Genomic DNA, 14,074 nt, shown 5'->3' on the forward strand with positions numbered 1-14,074 from the left:
GAAAAGATTTCAATACTTACTTACATTTGACTTTCTTACCTGATCTCTTACACTTGTCAGTGTAGCTCAAATTACTCAGGATTAGCGATCCAGGGTCATCATGACACTCTTGTTGTTTTTTCTTGTTTATGTGTTTTATGGAGGAACATATCCACACACGTACTGGCTGTTGGATTTTACTTCTAACTTGTACTTCCCTTCCCCTTTCTTTTCCCTTTACCCAATCATCATTTTAATATATTTCATATATTAATAGAAATGTACTTCTTGCTTGAAACTTGACTACAGTTTCTATTTGTTGGCGATGATTGTAATTGCTATGCTGAATGTTTCTAATTAGTGTTGCAACTCATATCTTTCTTTATCTTTTATTTTTTTATTTCTCTTGCCTTTTTAGCTCACCTGAGCACGAAGTGGTCAAGGGTATGCTATTGTGATCCGTGTTTGTCCGGCGTCATTGTTCTTTAAACAAAATCTCCTAAACCACCAGGCTAATTTGATGAAACTTCACAGGGATGATTTTTGGATGATCTTATTTGAAATCTGTTCAAAGAATCGAATTCCATACAGAACTGGTTGCCATGGCAACTGAAAGGAATATTTAAAAAAAATATTCTTGTCCAAAACCAGAGGTCATAGGGCTTTGATGTCTGGTATGAAGCATCAACTAGTTGTCCTCTACCAAGGTTTTTCAACTTATCTCGCTAGGGTCAAATATCGCTCCGGCCTAGGGGTCACATTTTTCTATAGCCTATTAAAGGGAAATAAATGGAAAATCTTCTTGTCCAAAACCACATGACCTAGGGTTTTGGCATGTAGTATGTAGCATCATCTAGCGGCCCTCTACAAAGATTGTTCATATTATCCCCCTAGGATCAAATATGGCCCCGCCCTGGGGTTCACATTGTTTATATAGACTCATATAGGGAAAGCCTTTGAAATTCTTCTTGTCCAAAACCACAGGGCCTAGGGCTTTGTTATTTAGTGTGTAGCATAATCTCTAAAAAAACTTTTCAAATAATTCCCCTAGGGTCAAATATGTCCCCGCACTGGGGGGCTCATTGTTATACAGACCTATATAGGGAAAACTTTGAAAATCTTTTTGTACAAAACCACATGACCCAGAGCTTTGATATATGGTATGTAGCATCGTACTGTAGTCCTGTTTGTAGTTTTTCTCAAATTATCCCCCTAGGGTCAAATATGGCGCCGCCCTGGGGGCCACATGGGTTATATACACATTTATAGGGATTTGATATTTGGTATGTAGCATTGTATATAGTAGTTCTTTACCAATATTGTTCAAATTATCCCCATGTGGTTAAAAATGGCCCCGCCCCGGGGGCACTTGATTTAAATGACTTGTATTTGGTAAAACCTTAAAAAAATTGTCTTAATCCATACGGCCTAGAGCTTACATATTTAGTATGTTGAATGCTGTAGTGGATCTCTACATATTTTAATTAATAATATTGCTTTGCTACTCCTATTTAATGTTTGTAATCAGGTTTTGCAAAGGGCAACTATTGACCTTGCGCCGATCGTCCGAATTTTAATACATACAATCTTAACCCACATCCACCGCCTGATACACCCCCTCACCCCAATCCCCCTCACATTCCTAAAAATACTTATGTAAATCCGACAAGCTATACAAGGTGGTATGTTTTTCAAATGAAGTATGTCAGACAAATATAATGAGGCGTGGTTATCATCCGTTTGTTTTCCAGTTTACTGCCCAATCAAAAGTTGATATAATTTAAAAGATTTCAAGATTCAAGATTTTTTCAAGATTTTTTCATATAAACCAGAAGGTCATAGACTGATGTGGCAAAATACAGCATTTATAAGTATATGGTGGCAGCAAACGAGAGTTAACAATATAGACAGTAATCATATCAAATGTGACGTAAAGTTTATAGCTAGTAATACAGCTGATTGTAGGAATATAGACATTGGTCATATCAAATATGACGTCAAGTATAAAGTTAGACAATTGACTGTAGTATTGAAGTGTAGAGTGTAATTTAATAAATCGCCACGGACTGATCCGAAAGAGACACTGGATTTGGAAATGACAATAATCGGTTGTGATATACCTTTTACTTGTGTACCTGAATGAGAGCACTAATAATATAATAGTATCTACTACTTCCAGTACATAGTATCTGTATACTAACTATACTAAAAATGATTATATTGACGAACGTATTGCTACAATTGAAACTTAAGATTTAATATCTGAATACTAATACAGAAGAGCTAAACATGAAAACTTACTTCAGATCAACACACAAACTTTCCACTATGCTGTAAACCTTGTCTGGAAACGGACGTTGACAAGAAACAACAGTGAAATATACATGTGCTTACAGAATGTTTGCAAACTTAATGACATTTACAAAATAACAGGACAATCTCAAAAACATGTATCACAATCGAACATACTCGTATTTATAAACAAACTAAGATTTAAATCACAAATTTTACCGCTAATTTTCCTTACATGTATATTCACATTTATTTCACAATGAATTGGCTTTCTTTCATGCCATTTAATTCGTGACCATGCCTTACATTTCTGTCTTACTTTGGATTCAATAAGTACCAATTCAAACGAAGTAAGATTTTCCCAGTGTACACTCACTCTTATGATGTCTTTTTAAGTACTGTCCAAGTTATTCGCGAAATTGTAAAAACGGTATAATTCTTGAATATGAATTATACTTATGGTGAACATTTACGCGAGGATTAATTTTCGCGATATGTTGGGCTTCGCGAATATAGCGATATTTAAACTCTCGCGAAAATTTTTGCTTTTACAGTATGCATTGGTAAGCTGCATTGTTGTAAATTTCTTTAACCTATACAACATCGGTCAAATAGTAAATAGTATCAGAACTGCATGATGTAGTATTATGTAAAATCTTTCAACAAACTATCAGATTTTTATATCATTATCCTAACTGATCAATGCCTCATGCGGCATACATTCATCTTGTAGAATTATCATTCACTAAGTGCATTGAGTATTTCATAAAAAATAATCTCAATACAACATGAACATCAGCCGTAAAAGATTTCAACATCAGCCGTAACAGATTTCATATACATATACACATGCCCGTAAAGAGATATTAATCTAACCGTTACGTTCATTCATGCTATATTTTATCAAATATCAACACAACACCTAACATATAAAGGGTGTGTAGTAATTCGTTCCTATTCGTTTTTGTTACCCTAATAAACTGTATAGTATCGAATGGATTTTGTTGCACGTCTCGCATTGTTACTGTAAAACCTGTTTAGTATACAAGAATGTCATCAAATGCAATTTGGCATGTAAACCGTAAGCTAGCTATATAGATTTCACATTTAAAAAGTGTGCCAAGTTTGGATAATGCCATTTCGGATAAAATCAAGCTGTTGAAAATATTACAGGCTAGCGTTTCCATTTCGGAACTAATATTGATTGAACGTTTTCATTTTCTGATGAACATACCTATAAGCTACTTTAGCCAGAACCATGAATTTATTTAAGTGACCAGTACATGTAAACAGTATAATAAAGTGGATTGGGGCAGTGGAAATATTTGCCTTTTCGAAATTGAGTGATTTAAATATATATGTGTTTTATAGACAAAGAATCCAGTTTGTCCGGAAATTATACTATTTTTATTCAATTTTCTAAAACTGATATGCGTTCTTGTTTGAATGTTTAAATTACAGCGGCACTTGCCTCCTCATTTGAAAATGAAGCGTATGGTGAAAATAGGAACGAACTTTTTACACACCATTTACATTACTCGTTTTCAGATTTCAGCCTAATCATTACGTACAGTTCATATTATATTTCACCAATTATTAATCTCTACACCAAATATATATACATTATATAACATAACAGTTTTATTTTCTGCTTCCAAAGGATATTCACGTATGAGAGGTGTGACAAGAAGGCACTGTTGTATTCATAGTTTACTTGTCCAGTTATATCTATCTGTCCTTTTAAAAGATCAATTCTAGACCGTTTTAGGTTATTGGTAGAGCGCTTCATATCTGCAATTCCTCATATACCATAGAGGCTGCGTAATTAAGAAATTTACATTCCTAGTTTCGCGATTGAATTTGGTCCAATGTCTGCTTAGATGTACGACTAGATACGCTGTCTTCATAGAACATCAAATATCAAGCGAAACCTGCTGGGCACAGTCTATGTCACTTTCTCACGAACATTGTCACCTTTTCGTATGCAGCACTTAAGCCTAAAAACAAAATATGGAATATAGCTTCATCAGAGAAAACACAGATTTTTTTTTCCAAATCCGTTTGCCCTTATTATAATACAGCATGCAGGTACTTGATTTTCGTTTGCTGATTTATGCAGTGTTAAGCTAATATACATTGCATTTTTCCAGCATCATTTCCTTTCAAATTTTACGGAACAAAATACGGTTTAAGCTCTTCACCTGACCAACATCTGTATTTATGCTGGTAGACTGAGTTATGAGATCGTACAAGAAATATACTTTATAACCATAGGTGTTGCAATTACATGTCTTTTTTGGAAGGTTACCTAAATTCCACCAATGCAATTGTTATTAACCTAATTTCACGACGAATCTTTGGTAATATGCTAAAGGAAATGCTACACGCTTTGTTGTGTTTTTTTACACTATTTTTTATGAATGATTACCTTTCAAAAGCCCAAGCATTATTCTCTCTAATTTGTCACCTACATTCTGCGTACAATTTTTCAAATCGATGTAGATGTAATCTTATAAATTCCAGTGGGTGCCTATCATAAGTTCTCGTGAGTTAGGTAGTCTTGACGATCGCCTTTGGCAAACGTTACTAAAGGTGTATAAATACTTTTCAAAAAGTGCATTATTTTTGTAATTGCTCAGAATAGGCAAACGCATATGTAAAAAGGTGTTAATTCATTGCCAGATCGTTAGTGTATGGCTTTTGCAATATTGACCAAAGCGTGCTGATACCTCTTTAAGGAGCTTTCTCTTAAAGCCATCTTAAATACTATGTCCATTCACGAATATTCTAACGTAAAGTCATACAAGTAATTATTTCATTTTATTATGTTTTTGTTGGGTCTAGATTTGCATCGACATATAATGTAGGTCATATTGCAACTTTTTCCTAGCATTTGATGGCGGATACAGACCTAAGCTTCCCCCTCCGGTCATCATTTCATCACGGGTAGCCACGTTGGTAGAAGTGTATACTTATATCGTCTATAAATAGTAGTTTATTTGTATTTTAAACAATTAACAGACCCGTAAGTCAATTCAATTCCCGTAATTTTATTGTACAAAAAGTAAAACCGAAACAACGCGACGTCAAATGTATTGTTGTATTTACACGTATGTATATTCTATCAAATTAAGGAGGACTATCATGGTAGTTTTCAATGATTCTGCATAATAGCGGTCCGCTTTGACAGACAGTACTGCACATGATGGGTATCGCATATTTCATTACATCTCATTATCGGGTAAGGTCAGCTGTTGTTTTGCTTGGGCGTGTTTTAACTATCCAAAACACGTTCTTACATATTTAATTAACTAGCACAACAGCATGCCACTTTGATCGTTTGTAGGCGGAGACAACGATGTTGCATATTTCATTACCTGTGATAAACGGACTCATACCGGGTCTGCAAGTTTACGTTCTGCACTTCCAAATGATCTTTTTGTAGATTTTATCATTTTCAGGTAGGGCAATTACTTAATACTGTTTTTTATTGATGCCTTACAGTAATAAAATTTTGTTTGTATTGCTCTGGGTTTTAAATTACACCAAACCTGTTTAAAGTTAGGTCAAAAGACAATCGTCCAGCTTTGATAATGGAGAAAAATAACAGGTACCCAGCCGGGGACATTATATCTTGCATGGCTCAAGTAAATCTATTGACCATTCGCACGCCACCTACAACACTTACTCATATGAAGGAACAAAGTTTGTTGGTTCTCCAACTCCTAATTGATCTCCTGCTCTTGCCTGTCTCATCTTCATCTTCATAACGTATACTATCGTCATAATATTTGTCATTCCTAAGAAAACTCCTAATATAACACCAACGATCACTGGTGTTGTTTTGCAGACACATTCCGTGCTTCCATTTGTGTCTGAAATATGCATTTAACAACTGTAAGCAATACTTGAAAAATCAAATGTGGCAAAATATTGCACTAAAGTCTTTATACTATTGGGTAAAGAATTGGTTCTCAAGTCTTCTTTGGTAAAGTCAGTATTGAATAAAAATAATAGCAATATTGTAATCAACGACAACATTATGTACACACGCAAAACAAAAATACCAACCCGACTGCGTTTTGTTGTGGTCATCGTCACCTGAAAATAATAGAAGAAAATATCAGAAGCGAAAAGTTTTGCAAGAATTTCAGTTTGATCTTGACACTCTATTCACAAAACATCTACTAGTAGCAATTAAATTTGCTAACCGCTAGCTCTGTTAACACTTTAGTGTGTTAACCGCTAGGTCAGTTAAGTTGTGTTAACCGCTAGGTCGGTTGAAGTGTGTTAACAGCTAGGTCGGTTAAAGTGTGATAAGCGCTAAGTCGGTTAAAGTGTGTTAACCGCTTTGTCAATTTAAAGTATGTTAACCGCTAGGTCGTCTGTTAACAGCTAGGTCAGTTTTCAGTGTGTTACTGCTATGTTGGTTAACAGATAGGTCCGTTTACAGTGTGAACTAGGTTTTGCCCATTACTACGTAGCGTAATTCCTAGTTTCACAAGTCCGCAGTCCGCAGTTGCTATTTTAGTCAATTTATTGATGAAAACATGCGCTTGCTTGCTCGTCAGTCAGTGGGCCTGATATCATGCGGCCTTTTCTGCCACTTATTTATACTACTGATAATTTGATATACAATATTGTTCGATATCTTTGGCATAACTTGTTTGTATAGAAGTGTTAACCTGGAATAAAGTGCTATTGCTTGTATGCTGTTGTTAGTTATTGCCTTGAGAAGTCCTAAAATAAATGTCTCTGATGGTGAAAATAAAATGATAACAAAGGATTTAAGGGTACATACATGTCCGACCATATTATCTTCCTAGATATCTATATATTGCCAAAATCATGTTCCCCTTTACCAGATGAACACATTATATATGAAACAATAAAGTAATGCATAAACATAAAATTAACCGTCTTTGAAATTTCACATTGCGCAACATCATTTTTAGTTTGACAAATGCACATATCGGTGTGAAGTGAGCAGTTAGCAGTTGCAGCAGTTACAGCAGTTAACTGCTACAACTGCTGGCAGTTGCAGCAGTTTACAGCTACCTGTATTACCGGTTGTAAGTTATTGTCCATAAAAGGGAAATTAATCAGAAAGAATTCCTCGGAATTGCCTTCCCTTATTTCACTAAAACGAAAGTAGAAAATTCCAAATAGTAAAGTGGAATTGAAAAGATGTTGATTGTTTCGCATGTGTCCCGGGCACAAAATTTATATATAAGGCGTATATGCATTTTACATGCATTTATATTCAAGTAGTTATTTATCATTATAATTGAACGAAGGAGGGGCAAAAAGAATAAACATAATGTATGACAAGAAACCAAATGAGAGGGGGAGCTTCAAAGTCGGGGCAGAACGTAAAATGGCGAGTTTCGGTGTCGGGGTCCAGTCCCGCAACAGTAGAAGAAACTGAGGTGCCACCGGGTGGGCGTTGTAGAGAGGGTGGACGCCCGACACGCCCGGGTGGTGGCCATCCTGGTTAAGGTCTGGTTTCCGAGCAAAGGATGGACTTCGGTGTTTGGCCAGGAACGCTCGAAAACGCCATTTCGCCTCCAGCAGTTGATTGCCTGGCCGTAACCGTAGAAGAAACTGGGTCGCAACCGGGCGGGCGTTGTAGAGGGGGTCCGTGCATGCGGACCCGGCATAGCGGCCATCCCGGTTACGGTCAGGTTTTTATCGTGAGCGTGCGTCAAAGTCGGGGCAGAACGTAAAATGGCGAGTTTCGGTGTCGGGGTCCTTTCCCGCAACAGCAGAAGAAACTGGGTTGCCACCGGGTGGGCGTTGTAGAGAGGATGGATGCCCGCCACGCCCGGGTGGTGGCCATCCTGGTTAAGGTCTGGTTTCCGAGCAAGAGTGGACTTCGGTGTTTGGCCGGGAACGCTCGAAAACGCCATTTCGCCTCCAGCAGTTGATTGCCTGGCCGTAACCGTAGAAGAAACTGGGGTTTTTGGGTCACTACGTCAAAGTTCAAGGTCTTAGGAGCCAGAACATTGGAAACCATTTTAAATCCATAATATAAGAACCACTTGACCTAGAACTTTGAAACTTAATTGGATGACCGGACATGTCATGTTGATGATTCCTATTTATTCACCAAGTCAACCAAATGTGTCTCTTTGAATCCTGCTCCTGTCTCCTATTTTGACTTGCTTATTTCTAATGTTTCAAGGATAGTCGTCGTCTAGTTTTGACTAAAGACACCATGTTTTCGCTTCCAAGGACAGGTTTTTAGTATAAAAAAGCTATACTGGTATCTCGTTGCGTATCTCTTACTAAATAGCATGAGCCTAATAGGTTCATATATTACCCCACCCCCTCCCCACACACACACACAAAAAATAATATAAATAAAATGAGTCTAGGTAAATATAAAGATGACAGATGCGCTTTTCATCACCAAAGTATAATTCACGTTAGATTTTGTAGTAGTAATGATTTTCTACTGCGTTTCACATGGTCACCCGTTTTAGCTATTTATTTCACACTAGTTGTGATGAAGATTCACACTTTTTCAGTCCACTTCCTGGAAAAAAGTAAGATTAAGATGTTGTCGCGACCCAAGAAGAGCTTGAACCTACAACCCCAGGATCGAAAGGCAAATACCTTGACATTGACACCGTTTCAAGTTCTTTAATCAATCACTAGCCAAAATTAACTCCATGTGATCTCTAGTCGTGACTATCATTTAATGCCAGGCAAAAGACAAAACCACATTGAAACTGCAACCAGTGAAATTGGAACCTTGACACATTAGTTCCGCGCACATGATACTAGGAGAAAAAAAGACAACATTGTTGCGACAAGATATAAGTTACGTACTATAACAATGTAATATCATAACAGTTACATTACTGTGACTACAGTTCAAACATATTGATGTCTAGAAGTCTTATTCTGTATAAAGGTATTACAAAATAATTCTATTAATTCAGTACCGGAGACATGATGTTGACGTTGTATGCTGAATTGACAGAAATGGTTGATGTCGCAACAATTTAAAACTGTAACAATTTTTTTCAACATGAACCAACATGTTTCTGAAAAAAAAAAGCTTTTTAATGTTGTATAGTAACAGAGCACTAAATATGTGCACATTTTGTAATTAGGTATCTGGCATACTGACAATCCGTTTGTGAAGCAATACATGGTAGTTTGATTCTAATATGAAAATTACATTTAACAGGTACGAATAAAGAGTGCTACTATATATACATTTAATCTACTATTTCATATGAAAGGCTTGTTACACTTAAAAGCTAATTTACGCACAGTGTATGGATTACTAGGCACACAGAATATAACTCACTCTACGCACTCCTACGTTTTTTTCAGCGTTGTTAGCACAATTACACGTTGCACGGTGACGTGTCCACCTACAAGATTTGATACCTTTAATGAGACGTGAAATAGTGCTATTCCATTCTTCCATCTACGTTTTTACATAAAAAAACATATTACAATTGATCGAAATAATAAACAGCAGAACCATGTTTTAATTATCCAAACAATACTAGTCAGTTACACGCTGCGTGGATAATTCACTCGGACAAGACTCGTGAAATTCTTTCGCAGGTGTAGGCCCTATACTACGGTGTTTCGTTTGGACACTCGTAACTTCTTATTTAATATTAAACTGCGATGCACGATGGTACGATGACGAAAACGCGATGGTGCGATGGCACGATGATTAAACAACGATGGTACGCGATGGCACAATGATGAAATCGCGATGATGCGATGGTATGATAGTGAAATGTCGATATAATATCGCGTTTTCTTCATCATACCATCGCGTTTTCACTATCGCACCATCGTGCCATCACGTTTTCATCATCGTACCATCGTGCCATCGCCTTTTCACCATCGTACTATAGCGTATTCACCATCGTGCCATCGCGTTATCATCATCGTACCATCGTGGTTTCACCATCGTGCCATCGCGTTTTCACCATCGTACCATCGCGTCTTCACCATCGTACCATCGCCTTCCGGTTAGAAATGCGTAGTCCCGTACACTTGTATGTTTGTCAACAATAGATGAATGTATTTTGTAAGACGAAATTTACCATTAAATTCTGTTGTTTTGCAAAATATTTGACAAAATGTTCAGTGCTCAGTTCATTAAAGCTAAAATCTTCAAGGCCATATCCTTTGTATTTATTTATGCATGAAAGTAAATAAAAAGCTGGATGTAATAGTCACATGGCATTATTCAAACTCAGCTTATTCTTGTTAGGATGTAGAAGGTACATAGTGCAATGTGAAAGTGAGATTGTATCAAGTCTGTATTTAACTGACACATATACTATACCACTGCGCATGACCACCGGAAGGCGATGGGACGATGGTGAAAATGCGATGGTACGATGGTGATAACGCGATGGTACGATGATGAAAACGCGATGACACGATGGTGAAAACGCGATGGTACGATGGTGAAAATGCGATGGTACGATGGTGATAACGGGATGATACGATGGTGAAAATCCGATGGTACGATGGTGATAACGCGATGGAACGATGGTGAAAACGCGATGACACGATGGTGAAAACGCGATAGTACGATGATGAAAACGCGATGGTACGATGATACGATGGTGAAAACGCGATGGTACGATGATGAAAACGTGATGTTACATCGACATTTCACCATCGTACCATAGCATCATCGCGATTTCATCATAGTGCCATCGCCTTTTCACCATCGTACCATCGTTGTTTCATCATCGTACCATCGCATCATCGCATTTTCGTCATCGTACCATCGTACATCGCGGTTTAGAATTCAATAAAATGTCACGATTGTCCAAACGGAATACCGTACTATACTCTGCGTATTGTTTATTTAATTTTTATGTTAAAATATGTTTATGCTAGATATTATTTCCAAAATAAACGTAGCTATATATAGTTCGCTCTCAAAATTGGGAATACAGTAGTAACATGGATTCTATTAATTTAATGTTTATTGTTGCAACAGTAATAGAATAAAAATTGTTGTTACTGCTATTAAAACTTAAAAGCAGCAAAACTGCAAGTACTACTCCAGTGTAAACTTCCGGCGATCCGTAGGTTTATGCTTCTTCAAGCTGTATATAGATGTTACATTCTTACTAAAAGCTTTGATATTTTCAGCTTTGTAATTATTGACATTTCATACATTCGCAATGTTTAACTGCTGTAACTGCTGGCAGTTCTAGTGGTTAACTGCTGTAACTGCTGCAACTGCTAACTGCCAACGTCGCAGAAGCGGTGATTTATAGTAATGTTTATAAAGTTTTTAATTGACACGAATGTAATGAACAGCCATTTAAGAATGAGAAACAAGGAACTCCAGATCACAGAAAATCCGATCCAGACAAATCGAACAACACTTGGACAGCCGGGACCATGTTTTCGGTACAGACCATGTTATAGCAGAGCATTGACAACAAATTTTAACTAAATAATAATGAAATGCATTTTATTTTAATGTTAAAAAATTATATTCATTTATTACTCTAAACAGTATTTAAGATATGTTTTTGTTAAATAGCAAATGAAATTCTTTTTGGTCTAGGTATTTTTATGAGCATCTATTGATTCTAAAAGGATGTAGTGTAATAAGTAGTATAGTGTACACATTGGGTAGTTTTAATTAATTTATGAATCAACTTAGGCTGGTCATTTTAACATTTTTTGGTTGAACTAATTTCAAAAAAAAACACGAAATTTAACATAAAAAGTCGTGAAAAAAAATTTTTTTTATATTTATTCTTGGGATCTGAAGTAATATCTAATGTGTACTACAGCATAATTGTCTGCTTTGAATATCAAACAAATATTTGTCAAGAAACATTGAGTGTCAAAATTCAGAGCATAAGCGTTAAAATTCAGAACTTAGAATTTACAACCACACTTATGCATTCATATTTCTAAATTAGACTCTTCAGCATTGGAGTTAAAAGAGGTTTAACTTCAAATATGTTCACCTCAAGGTCAGAAACAAAAGTAAAATAGCGGAGATTCGTAAAACAAAAATGTATTCACAATGTTTCTGCAGATAGGTGGGATACTGTTATTCACAGAATGCTTATGGAACTGTTATGCATGCACGGAAAATGTTAGTAAAAGTTTGTTTTATTGATATTATACATGATAATCTTACATTACTTTCTTTAATTAAAATCCAAATGAAGCTGCCCTCAAATATCACCAAATGTTGGCTTGGATTTATTTTGAGGACTTTTAACCAGTATAACATAAGTAACTAAATATTATAAATCATCAATAAACTTCATGTTGAAATTAATGTAATGTTCTTACATTATTTCTAGTTTTACCATGGGCGTAACTTGAAAGGCAAAAGTTGTTTACGGTGACATTGATATTTTTACATCATTTTTTCTTGAACCGATTATTTCTCAGAAAATGTATTTTACGCGGATGATCCTTACACTGATACTTATATAACTTCATCTCTTGCTGTGGTTTGTTCAGGCTGATAGTGAATGATCATGAATTGAGTGCTTTAGGTGTAAACAAAATTAAACACTTTGTTATCCTACGTCGGATAACAGACTTACCTAAAATTGAAAGGCTGGCATTTCTATTAACTGATGCAACGCTGCCAGTAATATTACTTTTATAGGTCAGCTCACATCTATAGTCTCTGGCATCACTATATGTCAGCTTCTCTTTATTCATACTTAATGTTAAGTAAGTGTTTGTTGGTGTATTTTTATCCAAAACACCACCAGCAACAAAGTCCTTGTCATTTACAATGTCTTTATCTAATACTGGAACTTCGTTTAAACCTGCTTCAATTTCAGCAAGGGTTTGCCATGTGTAGTTAGATCCTGGCTCTGTTTCTCGCCGTATTTGAATGTTGTATATCACAGATGCATCTATTTCGGTTACATTACATGCCATTTTCAACGTTCCTGTAGTTCCTAATTTTACCCGCATCGCTGACAAAGTAAATGCTAATCCTGCAACTGAAAAATAAGAGGATTTACCTTTAAAATGACTGAAGATTATATAATCATGGTGATGCATATGATAGTCTTTGTTTTGCACTGAAAAATCCATTATCAACATGTTCGATTGTTATTTACTTTCATATAAATGATTTTTACGTAACCCATTATAAAATAACAACATCCCTGCAGACAGGCTAAAATCAAGAGATATTATTATTTTGTGATAAGTTTTCATCATTACTGTTACTGACAGTTTTGCGCAATTTGATAAACCTTGGGTAGTTTGTATATTACACACGATATAGTAACTCAATAAATGTGTGTATCTAAATATGAAAAACAAACGATTTCCTAAACAAGATATTTGAAGAAAGTTAAAATTTCATATTAAATGTTTCTCATTTGACGTTGTAAAATTAGTTTCGAGATCGAGAAAATTCTGGGTCTAACAGCTGTGTCTCTATGTATAACGTACGGTACAATAATTTAATATTAGGTTATTTTAAATTTTGTAACAAAATATAAAAAAAAGAAATGATAATTACCAAACTTTGTTCCAGTTATCAAGCACGAAACGAAAAACAGAAAAGCTGAAACCATTTTCTCTGTTTAGCTTCCGCTCTTTATGTATGTAAGTATAAACAAAGCGTTATAATGATTGTACTATTTATATGAACTGTCTAAACATGTTTCTGGCTTTTATGTTTATCTTATAGAGGTGTGAACAGAATATAATGAAAGTCCGGAACATGTTTTGACAGTATAATACATCTTAGATAAAATTGTATTATCATTATCGCTATCACCTACTTGTTTTAAGGTATATT

General features: G+C 35.7%; 1 protein-coding gene across 5 annotated transcripts in view; it reads right to left on the minus strand.

The window, feature by feature from the left end:
- Positions 1-2,084: 2,084 nt before the first annotated feature.
- LOC123561737 (uncharacterized) overlaps positions 2,085-14,074 on the minus strand; it is a 348,910-nt gene continuing 336,920 nt past the window's right edge. For 4 of the 5 annotated variants that reach the window (XM_053552957.1, XM_053552959.1, XM_053552961.1 and 1 more), the window contains 3 exons: positions 6,343-6,372; positions 5,960-6,146; positions 2,085-4,268 (listed from right to left, as the gene is read on the minus strand). In XM_053552957.1, the coding sequence (XP_053408932.1) occupies positions 4,217-4,268; positions 5,960-6,146; positions 6,343-6,372 (269 nt within the window). In that variant the 3' untranslated portion in view covers positions 2,085-4,216. Of the gene's footprint in view, positions 4,269-5,959; positions 6,147-6,342; positions 6,373-12,851; positions 13,263-13,792; positions 14,039-14,074 lie in introns of those variants that run through there. The other variant, XM_053552958.1, reaches the window with a different exon arrangement.

The sequence above is a fragment of the Mercenaria mercenaria genome, chromosome 10 (assembly GCF_021730395.1).
Source record: "Mercenaria mercenaria strain notata chromosome 10, MADL_Memer_1, whole genome shotgun sequence".
NCBI lineage: Eukaryota > Metazoa > Mollusca > Bivalvia > Venerida > Veneridae > Mercenaria > Mercenaria mercenaria.